General features: G+C 38.0%; 4 protein-coding genes across 5 annotated transcripts; 1 reads left to right on the forward strand and 3 right to left on the reverse strand.

Moving 5' to 3' along the window:
- The first annotated feature begins 753 nt into the window (after positions 1 to 753).
- On the forward strand, positions 754 to 3,866 carry LOC112521580 (AT-hook motif nuclear-localized protein 5-like). The gene is made up of 6 exons (XM_025130520.1): positions 754 to 799; positions 1,006 to 1,575; positions 2,347 to 2,414; positions 2,542 to 2,673; positions 3,116 to 3,277; positions 3,405 to 3,866. The coding sequence occupies exons 2-6, from the start codon at positions 1,110 to 1,112 to the stop codon at positions 3,615 to 3,617; spliced, it is 1,041 nt and encodes a 346-aa protein (XP_024986288.1). The 5' UTR covers positions 754 to 799; positions 1,006 to 1,109; the 3' UTR covers positions 3,618 to 3,866.
- Positions 3,867 to 3,992: 126 nt separating this feature from the next.
- Positions 3,993 to 6,061, reverse strand: LOC112521120 (glutathione peroxidase 1-like). Its single transcript, XM_025129813.1, has 6 exons — positions 5,898 to 6,061; positions 5,314 to 5,390; positions 5,135 to 5,196; positions 4,766 to 4,884; positions 4,282 to 4,449; positions 3,993 to 4,167 (listed from the first exon to the last, which is right to left on the reverse strand). Exons 1-6 carry the CDS (start codon positions 5,937 to 5,939, stop codon positions 4,123 to 4,125), a joined length of 513 nt encoding a protein of 170 aa, XP_024985581.1. The 5' UTR covers positions 5,940 to 6,061; the 3' UTR covers positions 3,993 to 4,122.
- Positions 6,062 to 6,425: 364 nt separating this feature from the next.
- LOC112521339 (xyloglucan-specific galacturonosyltransferase 1-like) lies at positions 6,426 to 8,727 on the reverse strand. The gene has a single exon (XM_025130138.1). It carries the CDS (start codon positions 8,447 to 8,449, stop codon positions 6,482 to 6,484), a length of 1,968 nt encoding a protein of 655 aa, XP_024985906.1. The 5' UTR covers positions 8,450 to 8,727; the 3' UTR covers positions 6,426 to 6,481.
- Positions 8,728 to 8,807: 80 nt separating this feature from the next.
- On the reverse strand, positions 8,808 to 13,776 carry LOC112521338 (FT-interacting protein 1). 2 transcript variants are annotated; one of them, XM_025130137.1, is made up of 3 exons: positions 13,621 to 13,776; positions 13,355 to 13,388; positions 8,808 to 11,977 (listed from the first exon to the last, which is right to left on the reverse strand). In XM_025130137.1, the coding sequence occupies exon 3, from the start codon at positions 11,930 to 11,932 to the stop codon at positions 8,945 to 8,947; it is 2,988 nt and encodes a 995-aa protein (XP_024985905.1). In that variant the 5' UTR covers positions 11,933 to 11,977; positions 13,355 to 13,388; positions 13,621 to 13,776; the 3' UTR covers positions 8,808 to 8,944. The 2 variants fall into 2 exon arrangements, with proteins under 2 accessions (XP_024985905.1, XP_024985904.1); XM_025130136.1 differs by lacking the exon at positions 13,355 to 13,388.
- Positions 13,777 to 17,500: the final 3,724 nt, after the last annotated feature.

Below are 17,500 nucleotides of genomic sequence, written 5' to 3' on the forward strand. Positions count from 1 at the left end.
ATAAATAATTACTAGTTATTATTAATATCTATTGTATAATTAAAATTAATTAATAAAGTTTAATTACTATAATTTAATATTTACGAATAATTAACATTTATTTATAATTATTCAGTAAACTCGTTTTATGCAAAATAAGTTTTTTTCCGCTTCTAAAATTGTCTTTCCCAATTAAAAAACGTGTTTTTTCCATCAATAAAAACTCTTTCAAACACAAATATTCTTAATCTATACAGATAAATTAATTCACATAAATAACTTTATTAATACAAGACTTTATAAAAAATCAAGCAAATAACTTTTATTGTAATTATTTTTACATTATATTTATGCAAAAATGTCTTATCAATAACATTTTAATATAGTTTATTATATATCCACAATTATGGTATAAATATCTTTAACAATTACTTTATATATAAAGAATATTTTTCCATTAAAAAATAGCTATTTTTAAAAAGTATATATGTAATAATTATTAAAATAAGTTTTATTTAAATATAATAATAGCCTGAGTGACAGCAACCATAGCAACATTGTCGCAATTGCAATCATATACTTGTCGTTTAAAACATTATTATATAATAATCGTCGGTTTTTTTTATTGTTATTTAAATAAAAAGGGTCTTCACTTCTCCTCAACTTTAGCTCAAAAATTTCCATTCCCATTCCCATTTCACTTTTGTCTCTACCCTCCTCTCTCTTTCCAAAAACTGCTTTCTTCTTGATTTTCATTTCTAGGGTTTCTCAATTTCTTTGCAAACAGTCTCCTTTGCTTGTCGTATACAGATTTCTCTCGGTAATCGCTTCTCTGTTTCTGCATTATATAAACTTAACCCCTGCTTTTTGCTAACATTTTTTTGGCCAAGAGCTTCGATCTTTCCTGGAATTCTTTTCGTTTTTCAGATGTTTGTTGACAAACCCTTTTTGAAATTGGTATCTTCTTTGTTGGGTTTTCTTTGATTTCTATTTTTGTTGTCTGTTCTGTGGTCAATTGTGATTTAGGGTAGAACTTTCTTGAAAATACTCAGGAAATTTGGAAGAAAAGTGGTGGTGGTGGTGGTCTGTTATCAATTCTTCTGTTGGGTGGAAGATTAGTGGGTAAATGCATGGATGGAAGGGAAGGAATGACGTCGTTTTACCTGAATAGAGGGGGGGTTAGTGGGTCTGGTAACCAAACTGGCGGGCTACATGTCTCTCCACCTGGTTTCAAGACTCAATCGAACCCAAACATGCCTCATGGTCACACCAATATCAGAATGCCCTCTTCTATGGCTTCATCATTCCAAGTGGAACACAACTCATCCCCAAGTTTGCCTCATGGCATTAACATGGCCGCCGGTGGCGGCGGCGGTGGTGGTGTAGTCTCCATTACTACTCCAGGAAGTGGGAATGCTTCTGTTGTAAAGAAAAAGAGAGGGAGGCCTAGGAAATATGCACGAGATGAGTCTGATATGGAGCTGGGGCTAACACCGGCTTCATTATCGGCTTCTCTTGGCTCGATCACTCCAACGATGAGAAAGAACAGAGGGAGGCCTCCAGGCAGTGGATGGAAGCAAAGACTTGCGAATGTTGGTATGTTTTCTTACCAACTTCAGTTGCTTTATATCGACAACGTGCAAGAACTTATACATATCGATAACCAGAAATTTTATGGCATTTGGAGATGGTGTTTATATTGTTAACTTATTAGAGGTGCATAAACGTGAGCTATGAGTATAGAAGAGAGTCAATTTATCATATATTTGTTAGTAGCGATCGATCTCTAGAACAATTATAAGTGGTTTTTGTTGCTAATTGACCATTTTTACTGTGAAAAATGCACAAGAAATGGTGTAGTTTGTGAGAAATTGCAATGAAACCGTCGTGCTCGTTCTTGCAAGGTCGAATGTTCTTTCTATGTTTTGGCAAGAACGGTTTTTTTCCCCAATAAAAAGTGAAGTATGATGGTTCCAAAAGTTAATCAATTTATTTGTTGTTGTTATGATGGTTCGACATATCTGCACACCACCAGATCCTCGGACGTATATTATCACATGTGATAAAAGTGTTTTCGTTTTCTCTTAAAATGTGGGTGGATGTGGGTGTTTTTTTTTGAAGTATATAATATTTATATACGGCAAATAGAACAAAATAAACTCGCACACCCTCTTCACCTTTGGTGAAGCTTGAATCCTTGATCTCGTAGGAGGCTAAAGACTCACATACCGTTAGGCCAAAGGCTGTTTGGTGTGAATGTGTGTGTTCTTTTTTGAACCTCCACGCCTACTTTAAAGGAGCAGGGGGCTCATGAATCCGCTCTTTCTGGTTGTTTTCTTATAGAAATGTTGTTTCTTTTGTAATCAGGTGAATGGATGAATAATTCAGCGGGATTGGCTTTTACACCTCACATCATCCATGTATCCACTGGAGAAGTACGTGTTACCCCTTGTATCTGCTAAAATACACACATTTTTCTCGTTTGACACAGGAATTGGTCTTACTCGATATAGCTAACCAACAATTAATATGTTTCATTTGTAACCACATTATCCGTTGCAGGATGTTGCTGAAAAGATATTGTCCTTCGCGCAACAAAGGCCGAGGGCCCTTTGCATCTTGTCGGCCAATGGAGCCGTTTGTGCAGTGGCACTTCGTCAGTTTACATCTTCTGGCGGCGCTGTTACATATGAGGTTCGGGCACTTGACTTCTTTATACTTGCGGTTATTTTGAGCCATTACTAAACTTACGTGATTTTGGGGCAAGTGTCTTGTACCGTTTCTTTATATTGTTCTCCTTCAATCTCCGTTTTTGTGGGTCCCATTTGATGGGCATTGTTTCACCGATGCCTGTAGATTGGCTGGAAATCTGTATGAAATTGGAATGTATACAGTATATAACTTATTTAGTTATATAAAGGTTTACAACGGTAATATTTTTATCCTTAAGTATTTACTACAAAATACTTGTCAGACGACCATTTTGGGTCCTTGCTTACCCCGACTGAACCTCTTACCCGGACCGCGTGCAAATGACCCTTTAGTAGGCATTGTACTATTGTAATGATTTGAACAAGTAACATGATCCAGACTGGGCCATTGAGTTTGACTCCGTGTTGACCTTTTTGTGTTTTAGGGCCATTTTGATATATTACACTTATCGGGTTCGTATCTACTTTCGGAAAATGGTGGTCCTCAGAAACGGACTGGGGGTCTCAGTATCTCGGTCTGTAGTGGTGATGGTAATGTCATTGGAGGCGCAATTGGCGGTAGGCTCATTGCATCCAGCTTGGTGCAGGTATTATTTTCACACATAATCGAAGTTAGTTTTAAAACTAGGGGTATGCAGAAACTCATGTGATCCAATTATAAATGAAAAACGATTGATACCAATTACAACTGATCATGCGGTTTTGGTGTTATAGGTGGTGGTATGTAGTTTCGTGTATGGTGGTAATAACGTCAAGGCGAAGACGAAAACAGATGGACCTTCAACAGATGACGGTATTGAGCTCAACGAGACTAGTCCTACGGCTAGCCAACACCAAACTCAAAGTCCTGTAGCGATTGGTTGGCAACCAGATTCACGAGCCAGCCTGAGAAACTCCCGTACTGAGATTGACCTTACCCGTGGATGATTCATCAGGTCAGCGTTTCTGTATAGGTATGTTGTACATGAATCCTGCAGGAATTGAAAAACCTACAAGAGAGATTATGCCCTCTGCTTATTTGTAGATTATAGTCGGGTTGTGCTAACATATCTGTAACTAAGAAATCGACCATATTTTATGGTATTTAGGAGATTATTAGTCTTTAAATGTTCCATTGTGATTTCTCTAAAAACCCAGGTTTTCTCTGCTAAAATTTGATGGTAAATTCTCTTCTTGAGTTCTTGGTGGTTCATGTAGATTATGTTTTCCGGTGTTCAGTGTTCATATCTGTGTGTTTAGTACGTGTGACCTGACAGAACAAAAACTTTTGTTATACGTTTGGTGCGACATGAGAGGACCAAGTGGGACAAAAACGCATTTTTTATTGTCAAAGCAAAATAGGTGGAACAAAAAGCAAGAAACAGGACGAGATTGGGAGATTAAGGTCCTATCTGCGTATCAAAGCACCCATAGGAAGCTTCGTGTTGCGATCCTATGATGAAGCATCCAGGAGCCCGATGAGTTTCTGCACGTCTCTCTGCAAAAGGATCGCAGATTTAAGAGCAGTAAAAGGAACCCGACACAAAAACCTGCATGAAAACTGACTAGTTGTGGAACCGATTCTTTAGAAGATGGTTTTTTTTTTTTTTACCTCAATTGTAAGAGGTGAAGTCGTGGGGTAATAACGTTGGACGGGTTGTCCGTTCTTATCAACCAGGAATTTAGCGAAGTTCCATTGAATGTCGTCCCCAAAGATCCCCCATTTTCCCGACTTCAAGAACTTGTATAACGACAGACTGTTTTCGCCATTCACTTCAATCTAATAAACGTTGAACGATTAGAAGTCAAAATAACATGCATCTTCTCTGAACAACTTGTATATCACTTCCAATACTGTTTATTTACGAAAAGACATTGCAATCTGAAATCTTAATGACTATATTTGGAATTTTTGTGTCAGTTTATGCGTACTGACTAATCCCCGGGATACTATGAAGGGACTAAAATTATCGCAGGTGAACCTCCATGGCCACAAGGGCTTTTGCATCGCCTCGTTTCGAACCAAGGGAACATGAAATTTCTACTACCCCCAATGAGCATTAACAACCCAAGTGGTTATGAAATTAGGATTTTACCTTGTCAAAAATGGGGAATTCGGATTTGAATCGGGTGCAAACAAACTCTAAAATTTGATCGTTGCTTCCAGGCTCCTCGTCGCCAAACTGATTGCACGGAAACGCTAAGATCTCGAAACCTACAAACAGTAAACAAATACAACATGGTTCAACAATTTGTCTGCATCCAATGATCCAAGGTGATGTGTTTGGCTTTTTTGCTTAATTATTAAGCATTGGCCGGAAATAACTGAATTGTACAAACTATTGTCAAGTATTAATAGAAAAAAAAAGCCTCCATGGTCCAAACTAAATCATAATAAAACCAAGTTTATAGAATACGTTCATAACCCGAATCAAACAAATGATTAATCAAACAAGAAAACGAACCTTGATCTTTGTATTTTGCACGAAGTTGATTCAATTCGGCATAGTTGGAATTCGTCAACCCGCTGCCACAAAGAACCAACATTTCGTAAGTAGAATGCTAGAATTCCACAAACATACATCGTATTGGGAAAACAGCACCATGATCAATATAAGTAGCAGAAACAACGAAAAAACCATACCATTTGGAGGCAACATTGACGACAAGTAGAACTTTTCCATTGTAGATGCTAAGATCCACATCCATTCCATTACTATCCTGCAAATAAAGAACCAACAACTTCTATTATCCCTTGAGTGGGGATGCTAAAGTTGACAACTGAACCGGCGATTAAAGATTAGGATTATGGGCTCCTCCACGTAGGTCGCCGGTTCGAGTTTAATCAGAGCCACATCTCAATTCTTTTTATAAAATTTGAGCTTAAAAAATTATCCTATTTGACTTGAAAAAGTCAAAATCGAGGGCATCAAATTGCATAAAACCCTGGGTTTCTGGGTGTGGCAATACAGAAGAAATCAGGATTTCTTTAAAACGCATCAAGAATCAATTCAGTATCAAAGGGTGTCGATCTTTAAACATCAAAATGTTTCTCTAATCAAAAAATTAAAAAACGAAAACCCTCACCTCAATAAGCATAAGCTTAATGAACACTAGATGCTTTCCAATAAGTAGGTTCAGATCAAGATTTGATGATAAAGAAGATGAGATTTCTTTCTAACAAAATGGAAATCATATAACATGTGCATAGCTAAAGGAATGGTTTACCTTGACTGTGAAATCATTGATGGATTTAGGGTGGTTTGCCATGGCTGTGTGGATTTTGGTAGATTAATGGCTTCAAATCAGCAAGAGTAAAGAAAGAATGAAGGGTGAAGAAGACACAATTGTCGTCCACTGGGTTATGAATTATGATTCCAATTTCCACCAACAATATTTAAGTATTCATCATTAAATTAAATAAATCCACATTATTATTTTATAAAAATAGACATACTTTAAAAAACAACAATTAAATATATATTTTTTTATGCAAAGTAGGTTATCCTGCATGTTTCATACCCCGGAGACAATTTCTGTTTATTTCTATAATGTTTCGATATTTTTGTATGCTTTACATCATTTATTTAGTAATGATGCAGTCATCATTGGTGCACCTATGCTTGTTTTACGTAGGTAGCATTGCAATAAAAATATATATCTAGGAACAACCAATAATAACCCGTCTAGAAAAAACACGTCGAAACTAGATATTATATGGTCCAAACTCGAATGTCTAGGACTGATAAATTATAGGTGTTTTTGACCCAATAAATTACAACAAAAATCCCCCAATGGCAATTTGGGTATTTTCATTCACCTTGATCCAAATTCAATGTTTTAACCCTCTCAACCAAATTGTCAATCGTAATGGAGAATGCATCTTGAAACATTTCAAATTTTGCATCTGGATCCCCATAAACCAACCTTGGCATCAACTCATACACTATATATCTTCTCATGTCATCCCTTTCTTTCAATCCCACCTTCATCAACCTTTCCACCACATTTACCTTCTTCTCCCTCACCTCTTCTTGATCAACAAATACTGAATACTTCCCATGATCCTCAGGCAAATGCCATGGGTATTGATAGTATGCTGTAAACGGGTCGAAAACCACCGGAATACACCCCGCCACCAACGAGTCAAACACCGATTTCCTAGTCGGGCTATCACCCGGAGGTTGAAGACAGAATTCAGACTCTGTGAATAGCCCTAGTAGTGATTGGGGCTCGTCACAGAGCCCTGACTTACAATCGAAGAACCTGCAGTGTTCTTCGGTTGTTGACGTGCATTGGTCTATTAGGATAGACCTGATGTTGTCTTGGGCACCGGGACGGGCAGCACCGGCGAAGCTGACGAGGCTTCGCCGGTTTGATGAGATGATCTTACGTTGCCATGAACGGATGTCTTCGTCGGAGTTTGGGTGGAAGTGAGTCGGGTGAGGGATTCCGATGTCGTTGAGCTCCCATGGTTGTCGTTCAATCATGAGCTTTATCGGGTTTTGCATCTCATCGAGCTCTAGAAATCTAGTCCCCCATGAAGAGACATTCCTCCTCCTGAAATCCCAAGAAATTTTTCCTAAAACAAAGACATGATCTTTGCCTAGATTCTTATCCCATGGTTTTTGCATTTCTAGCCAATTTACAAGTTCTAAACCCAAAGAATCTTTAACTTCATTAGAAACATTCTTGAAATGCCATCTCAAGATGTCTAATCCACCATAGTATGGAACATAGAAGAGTTTGGCTTGGTTTTCGTCATAAACACGACACAGGTGCTTAAGAACTCGGGAATGGAAAATCAATTCCAAAGAGTACTGATGAGTCCGAAACCAACGGTTCCCGAGCTCAGGTATAGGCTCGCCCAATGCATTGTTACTAAAATACTTGCACATATCGACCCATGGAACCATGTCATGACACTGGGCCATCAAATCCTTGTTGAACTTCGGTGGCAACTCGTAGACATAGATTCCCCGTCCCTCACACTGGTTTCGGTTTTGATTCCGTTTTGCAGTCCATGACCTATGGACTTGTAGCTGCTCTTCCACAACTTTCTTTGCTTTTTTGATCTCCTCAATCCCATCATCTAGAGAATTAGGGTTTTTAAGAACGACATCAGAAAGTTCCTTGGAATCGCCACTGAGGTCATCCATGACCTGAACCCCATCAATCCCGACTCTTTTCTCGACAAAAGTAGTTGCGTTTTCAACATCAGACACTTCTTTGGAAATGGGGTTGACCCCATCATTCCCAACTCCTTTTTCAAGAAAAGCAGTTGAGTTTTCAACATCTGGGACTTCTTTGGAAACGGGGTTGATAACCCCCTCATTCCCGACTCTTTTCTCAAGAAAAACAGTTGGGTTTTCAACGACGTCAGAAACTTCTTCGGAATCACCCTTGAGGTTCCGGTTAACAGAATTGTCAGGAATAGTGAAACCCTTTTCCTTCTCTAGTTTCTCTTCAAGAACAGGAATTCCATTTTCAAGAAACTCTTGAGAACTAGAATTCGTGAACGGGAGATGGAATTCAGCATTGGGTTGGGTGGTGGCGGAGAGACAGTAGAGGTTGCTCAGCTTACGAGAGGAGACACAAACATGAACAATCCTACCGGAAATATACGTGGTGGAGGAAGACCATACCAACATCAAAATCATGAAAAAGAGAGCGGCCGGAAGCGGATACACGAACATCGCCACACACGAACGGAAACAACCTCTTCTAGACTCGACCCTTTTCGGTATTTTCGATTTCCTCTTAGACAACATTGTCGCCATTTTTCTAGAGGGAGGAAAGGCACTCAATCGAATTCAGATTTGGAGTTTTTCCTGAGCTTTTCTAGTCAAGAAATGGTGCAGTTGTGGCTTCTAAGAAGCATTTCATCAAACAACATGAGTGCACGTAGAGCCTTAATGCATGATTAGAATACGTGGAGGCACGATTATGATACGTACATTATTTAACACAAAATCGTCAAACCCCAATCATTTAACTTGATTAATTGGACCAAAATTCTACAAACAGTTTGGCTTTTTTTTAACCAACAATCCATACTTAGATTAACATGATGTCCCTGTCAAGCAAATCCTGGTTATTATCTTGTTGAACTATCGTCAAGAAATAATAAAACAATATATAAATATTTATTAAACAATCAGAACAGTTACGGTTTTCAAAGTACAACCTAAACAACAGAGGTTACAACATATCTTATTTGTCGATCAGTTGGCTAGCGGACCCAACCGTCTAATGAACCGAGCTATGTAAGATCCTCACAGCATACTGTCGGTCCTAGCCGGCAGCCTTCGGAAGAAGTTAACGGGCACAGAGGGGAGACGATGGCGAAACCTAGGGTGCCTCATCATAAAAATCCCAATCAGAGCTGCGATCGCTTGAAACGGTGTCACATACAACACGATTGCTGCAACTAAACATAATGTCACGAAGATAGCTGTGGCTCGAGGGTCTCGCCAGCTCAGCAGTGACTGCATCCTTTCTCCTTGGGTTGCAATGTCCCCCACCACGGTTTGTATCCTCCCAGCCACACTTCGTAGACGGTCGTACCTCATTCGCACCAGGTCCGGGTTCCGGCTCGTCGGGAACGTGTCGAATTCTTCATCGAGCTCGTCGGGGTGCACCCCTTCGGCTTGGGAAATCTTTGTGTTCATGTGGGGTGGGTACCGAGGACGGTACCGGAAATTCCATATCCCGATCAAGAACATGTAGAGGAAAACTGTTGGCAAGATTAATTCCGGGAAGCAAACAAGCATGATGAAGAGGACATGAACGAGGACCGTGGTGATCGGGTTCCGCCACATACAAATGTCGCCAAACCACTTTGAAACGGCAAACAGTGGCGCAAAAATCGTCATTAGCCGGAAAAAGTTGGCTTTGCTCCGCCGCATGCTCCAGAGGTGGGAATCGACATCCGACATATACTCCACCACCTCCTTCCGTAGCGGAGGCTCCGCCCGACCCAGCCTAGCGGCAACAATGTGCACCGCCTGGTGGCGCAACATGTCGAGTTGCATAACGCTGAAAGGCCGAACATAGTGCATTTTCGGTAACAAGGGGCGCGAGTAAGTATAAAGCATGTTGACAAAGTTGGTGCACGAGAACCGGATCGCCAAATGGACCTCACCCATTTTCTTCACACCTGCCGGGTGTAACACAAGCAACGGATACGAATGGGTATAGACCCGACCTGCCTCGAGGGTTGAAATACGGATCCTGACTTTCCCGATCTTCAAATCTTTGCTATTCGAACCCTTGTCCCCAAGCTGACTGTTATCGAAAACACCAACGGTAAGAACCGTTGCAGTATCAAACACCTCCCACGTATACTGCTCGTTATACTTGGGACACAGGTTATCGACTATGGTTCGGGTTCTGACCCATTTATGCCCGTATTTCGCTACACAATAAGTATCAGAGGTCCCTCTTCCATCTCGGGTTTTCATTGGGTGCAGCCCGACAGCATTCAAAATCCCGAGCTCCAAAACCCCGATTGTTGGCTTCCAAAGCTGTTTTGCAGTCGGTCGAAGATCGCTACTATAGTGAGTCGACTCATCAAGAACATGATAACCCCCATCAAGACAGATCCTGAGATGAATTCTCATCGAAAACTTATCTTTCTTCAGCTGGTCGACATCAACTACAACGGGCTTTTCTAAATTAAACCATCGAGAATGGATCATCCGATCATCGGCCCGTTTTTCGACCATGTTCAACGGTATGATCACTCTCCCGAGAATCTCGTCTTTTCCCGGACCCACACGGTCCTCAACCGTGAGGATCAGATGGTCCTCGAAAGGCTCGGCTGCAACAAACAGTAGATCCTCGTTCCATAACGGGTTAAGTGATCGAGCCTGGACCGACTTCGTCTTCATAACCTGGCTTCCAATGTGAGCCTTCACATAAGTATCAGGGAAACGAGTCTTATCTGTGGGAACCAAGTCTTGAGCCTCGATCACATTGACTCGAACATACCATAATCGTGGTGCTTGATAGACCTTCGATCGTATCAGCACTGAGGCTGCACCCGAACTGTCAACCGGGGTGGCTGCATCCGAGTGCCATGCATCGGGAAAAGCTTCGTCGGCTTGAGTCCCAATCCAGACAGCTAGCATCAGCTCGCTCTTTATCCGCTCCCCCTTCTTGTCCTCGAGTCGGTACCATTGCGGAGCTAACGGGCTATCGGGTGGGACCCGCAATGGAACCTCGTTCAGGTCAAACCTCACAAACCCGACAAAATCGTCTTTCACCAGATCCTTGTCTTTTACGACGACTTCGAGTACGTTAGCTTGCATCCTCTCCCTCGAGAATGCGAAGACAATATTCCACATCGGATTCTGGTTTTTCTCCACATGCCTCGTAACACCTTTATAGTTCCCAATCCTAACCTCAACATAAGGGTCGAGGCTTCCTGTGATATCCATAGCCGGAAGATCACGGGCCTTGACAACCCGTACAAACAAGAAATGCATCTTTTCAACTAGATCATACGTAGAAGAAGCTTTATCGGTACGAATAACCCGCCCTCCGACAACTCTCCCGCCTCCCAGATACGGGCTCGTCTCCTTAAGTGCATAGTCCACGGGCTGGTTTGACGATTCTGAGTACATCCGGACGAGCTTTGGCGGTTGTGGTGGTGGGTTGGGTTTTATCTGTTCATACCCATATCTCATCATAGGCGGCGGGGCAGCGGGAACGGCGGCATTGGCCGGAGCTTGGGTCGGATGAGGGAGATGATGAAAGGTGTGTCTCGTCTCACTTTTTTTTACGGGCTCCTGAACCGATTCGGGGTGCGTTTGAGAGTTCCGTGCCATGCTAACAACCGGGTCAGAAGACTTTATGGTCGGATCATCAGTGATATAAACCTTAAGCCCGAGTTCTCCTCTAACACGAGAAAAGATCCCGCGTTTCTCTAAAGGGTAGTGCAAGACGACAGCATCGGAATACGGAACAAACGAAGTTCCAGCTATGGAAACTTTACCTAGAAACGACCTCGAATGAGTACCTTTGACATTGTTGTACACAAAGGCATCGAGCGTGAGATTCGGGAGGATTCCAGGGTCAGAGATATTGAAGTAGAAGCTCTCATCCCAAACCGGGTCCAGGTCTTTTTCCTTAACTGTTGTTCGGTACTTTTGACCATCAAAATAAAGCTCAACAAATGCGCTCGATGAACCTTGACCGTCTTTCGGGAGAAGATTATGGGCTCCAACTACATCTACTCCGAGCTTAAGATTCGTATTCATGCCGGAAATTCAACTACCGATAAATGATAGATCACTCAAATGAACCTGAGAAACAAGAAAACAACACAAGATCTAGAGTTATTTAAAAGAAAGATAGATTATTAAACAAGAGTCCTCTTCTTTTACAAACCCAATAATTCGTATAAACTAACAAACCAGTTTTCACGATATGAAACGACGTCGTGTGAAAACACAGTGTTTATACAGTGTTGTTTCATATTCAGCACAGTATTTTTTAAGTGTTACTAAGTTTGTAAATGATTATGCTTTTATTAAACAATGTAGTATGCTGATCTAACTTTATGGACAGATCCACGAACTCAAAGTTAACAGATCCACGAACTCTTTAAACTAATAATTAATTAGTTTAATTTAATAATATAAAATAAGATCCAAGAAGTGTATACAAAAATGGCTGAAAGTTAAAGTAAAGGGGGCCCTAAAGTGAAGGTAAAGACACATACATGATGCTTAGACTGTTCAGCACATGAATCAAAAGTTTTAAGAAAAGAAATAAAACAGGGAGCTGATCTCATTAAGACAAACTTACAGAAAGCAATCCATAAACAAAAAGCACTCATAATCCATACAAAAGAAAGGACACTCACTTTAATCATTTGATACAAAAGTTTTAAGATTCTTTCATAAAATTGGCTGATTCTTTAGATTTAAACATATTCATGCAAAACCCCCAAAAAATCAATCACTTGGGCATGAACATCAAGATTCAAATGATGACAAGATTTCAAGATTCTTGGATGATATTGGATTTAACAAGGTGGTGATGCTTCAGATTTCAACAGAATAAGAGGGATTTATGTATAACCCACAAAGATCCCATCATTAGAAGCTAATAAGTTGTAAAAAAAAGGCAAGCACTTTTAACAATTTGCATATCTGTAACACAAATCAAAAGGAAAAAAGATTCAAGATTCTTGAAAATCAAAAGCAACAAAAGATTCAAGATTCTTGGATGGTAATGGGTATAACAAGGATTCAAGATTCTTAGATTTAAACAAAATTTTAATGAATTTACTTAAAACCCATCACACAAAGCTACTAATCTGTTTAAACAACACTGGAAATTTTGCAAACTAACACCAAAATCAAGAGCAAGTTTTAGGATCTTCATGAAATGATGCTTAAGATTTAAAGAAATACATGTAAACCCCACAAAAACCAGATCTCAGTTGACTAAAACCGACCAACAAATGCATAAATTTTGGTTTTAAATCAACAAAAATGGGAGCTTTAACAATCTACAGAAAAGAAAAGAAAGAACTGCCCACTTCAATCATTTTCAAATGACCAGCAAAAGACAATAGCAAAAAAGAACTTCCAAAGAACAAGCAGATTACTCCAAACCCCACAAAAACCCAGATCTCATATGCCTCTTAATGAAGAACAAAAAGCAAGACTTTCCCTTTTCAGACAACAAAACTGGGAGCTCTAACATCTGTACAGAAACACCAATCAGTCAAGAAAGTATAATCTTTCTAGATTATTACACAGGATGGATTACAGAAACAAATGCTTCAAATTCCAACAAATTTCTCTAAACCCCCACAAAACCCCAGATCTCAATAGTCCCACAATGAAGAACAAAAGGCACCAATTGTTTTCACTTTGAATCAACAAGAATGAGATCATTTCTGAGTTAAAAGTAAAAGTAAAAAAGAAGGAACTACCTGTATGAAGCTGTAGAAGAAGGGTTGCTGTTCCCGATTTGTAGATTATGTTGAAGATAGGGCAAATAGTATCAAGGATCTGACAGGCTTTTTGAATCAGCTTGAAGCCAAAAGAGAAGAAGTGGAGAGAGAAAGCAAGTGTGCAGCCATTGCAATGTGTGCGCAAAATTACCTGAAGAGAGATCGAGATGTTGAATTAAAAGGAGGAGAGAGCGCCATTAATATATAATTTTCAAGTGTTTTTCTGTTTAAATTGCTCTCAAAACGAGGTATTTGTAATGACGTGGCTGTTGGATTTTGCTGGATGAGGACCATGCTGAAAGACGGTGGGATCACCTTTGACTACTTTTGTTATCACTGGATAGACCTTTTTTCACAGTGAAACGTCCATCGACTTGTAACATGGGAAAGTGGTAAAGGGTTAAAATAGATTGTCGTTAAATGTCTTATCAATTAAATCGGTTACCATGTATTTTAAATTTTGAGATGTCACATATATCATGTATCAAGGTTTTGAAATTAACGTTACACAAAATATATATTAGAGTAAAATTGGTTACAATTTCATGCAATTTATCCTTTATTGTGTACCAAAATAAAACAATGGAGATACTTGTCAATGTACAAGTAATAGAAAATGAGATGAAATATCAGTTGATCACGAAAACTAATATAAGCTATATACGTTGTGTTTGTATTTTGAACTCCAATGTAACTCGACATTTCCGACATTAAATTAATTTTGTATTTCTAACAATAGTGGTCGTTTATTAATTGAAATAAGTATTTGACTCACAAATTGAACAAAATTACATGGGTACATGAATTTCATAACCATTCCGATGTCTACCGTCTCAAATTCAAACCCTGTGTATTATGACCATGGTTCTAAATAGCTCGTCATGGTGCGTTATAGCACCAAGGCTTGGGTTCATCAACACGTTAACCTCTACGGCTCCATTCTAAGGCTTGACTTGCATTTTAATGTGTTATGGCGCGTTACGACGCGTTATTTTGTAGGTGTGGGGTTATTTTAAAGAGAAAAATGATAATTGTGTACGAGACATAACTCCTAAGATTTAAATAAACGTAAAAGAGAAATTTTAAAACTAAAACCTTAAATATGTAAATACCTACTCACATTCTCGTACACGAAAATTTGAACATGAATTATTTGAAAATTGAATAAAGTAATCGGTAGAGATTCAAGAGATTTAATCATGATTTTACACTTTTGATATCATTTTTTATAAGCTCTATATATTGAGTATCAATGGTTCTTTATTTTTTTAGTTTTATTACTTTATATGAATTTAATTGTTCTACTGCATTATTTAAAACATTAACACAAATAAGCATATATAAACATTTCCTTACCTCTAAGCTATCAGTACATTTTGATATTTTTTACTCCTATATTAATTTTATTGATTTATTTTTTTCTTTCTTGCATTTTTTTTTTCCGATTTTTGTTTTGTTTTCATGGAAACATTTTTTTTATCTAAAACTAATCATATTGATCAATTAATACTTTTTATGTATTTTTGTTTTGAAAATCATGTGATAAACTGATAATATTTGTAAGTATATTGTGCCGAACATTTTTTTTAGGGAATTAATAGAATCAAACTCTACATAAAACAATTTAGATCACTGACTAATTTCAACTTACAACCACAAATAGCTTTTGTTATATTTTCTAAAATCAAACCATGTATGAAATTGTTTTTTTGTGATTTCCATAGTCATAAATATGATTCTCGAAAACTATTTTTAATTTTGTATTATATTTCTTGATTCGATGTTGAATCTCATAATTCCAATTTTGTTGTCACTTGTTTAAACTACATAACACTCGCTACTCAATGATGTTTAAATATTTAAAAATACGGTACACGTATAGTAATTAAGTTTCCTAAGTTTCAAGACAAATTAAATATCTTTATACGGTCATATACAATTAGTTCGAGTACAACCATCGTTATATGCAAGTTTCTAAAGTTCAGTTTAACTTGATGATACATTATAAATATTATATAACCATAAGATATGTATTACAAAAAATACATTTTCATTCAATAACAATAACAAAAATTGGCTTAGGTATGAGATGTCTAGCTTGATAAAATTTCAAACCCTTTAAAAAATAGTATGTCTCATTTATAGTTTCTAAATAACAGAGACATTATTTTAACTTCTCGTCCAGGGTATGAAATGACGAAATCGACCATGCCTTTTATCAGATGGGAATGAAATTTTATTTCTTGACATGAATGACGACAAAGATAAGAATAGAAACTAAAGATCATAACATCGAGATCGAGATCGAGATAGAGATAGAGATGGGGGTCCCTAGTACTCTCCATTCCGTTACCATCTCTAGTGTGAATTATTCGGACCCCATGAAACGAATGGGTTGTTGTTAATGACCCGATCCGATGGTTTAAGTAGTGTAACCACCACGTGGCCCGTCATAAATGCTGTTGATATCATCACATGAATTGTCGACCATTTGCACGCTATATTCCCTAATTTACATGCCTTATTTTTTTTTTTTTAAATAATGTCTGAGATTTTATTAAACATAAGATCTGGTAGATATATATACATATAATATAATATAATATAATGACATGTAAGAGATTCACCTAATCTATATTATTAAATAACATGTTTTTACTTGCTGAATTAATAACAAAAGAAATAATGGTTCATAGTTGGACTGTTTGAAAATACTGTTGGCGGGGTCCATCGACTTAATTGATAAGCATTTATATGTTATTTTCTAATTTCTACTACAATACATGTAGCCTGTAGGGATGGTAATTGTTTGTCTCAAAAAATGGCATAAAACCAATTTAAGGTTCATCGTGAAACTATCAATTAAAGATCGAGCCTTTAAAACAATAAATAAAGATAAAGAAAATGATACGTATATTTTATGACGCGGGAAACCCTGTGGATGAAAAAGCCTGCAGACAATCGTGGTCATCGTCAATATACCATGAACGTCAATATAAGTTTTGTAAACTGTATAGTTTAAATGATAAATTTTTAACATTTATATTTCATAAGTTACGAGTTCAGGCAGGGCAGACCTAAGAAAGTCCCAAGGCCCCGTGCACTTGTTCACAAGTAGATTTTTTTGTATGAAAAATGCATCTACTAAATTTTGAGGAGTTTTTTAGGATTATAGAAAATACAATAAACCAAAAAAGTACATCGAAATCTACAAACCCACCCCACCCCAAATGGTGGAATTGGGGTAGAGACAAACCTAGTTATAAAGCCCAACAGGGTCCTATACATCTGCTCAACCGATCTTCGGAAGTAGATTTTTTAGGGTATAAAAGGTGTACATGCAAAACTTTAAGGGATGCTTCGGGATTTTAGAAAATACAAGAGACGTCAACCAAAAAACAAAATAATTCCTTGAAATCAACCAAAAAACTAAAAATTAACAAAAAACTTCAAAAAATTCTCGAAATAAAAAAAAACTGAAAGAAATACCTTGAAACGGTGGAATCTGACTAAAACAATATAGAATGACTTTACAGGCCTTTGATCCACCTTAAAGATTCATCGTTGGACAAAAATCTTGGGTCCATCCTAGCAATTAATTAAAAATACATGAGACGACTTTATGATCAACTTTTAATCCACCTTAAAATTACATTTACTCGACCAAAATTACACAAATTTATTTAACTATTAACTAAAATATGGGTAAGATTTACAGAACACGAAGCATGTCAAAGATTAAGATATGAAGGGAAACAAAAAAGAATATTCCATAATGGGTTTGGATCTTTCCAAATTATTAGTGGACGGGACCACTTCATTACACTCAAATAAGCAACTTCAATGCTTCCTGAATCTC

Source organism: Cynara cardunculus (assembly GCF_001531365.2).
Source record: "Cynara cardunculus var. scolymus isolate 2C chromosome LG 11, CcrdV1, whole genome shotgun sequence".
Lineage (NCBI taxonomy): Eukaryota > Viridiplantae > Streptophyta > Magnoliopsida > Asterales > Asteraceae > Cynara > Cynara cardunculus.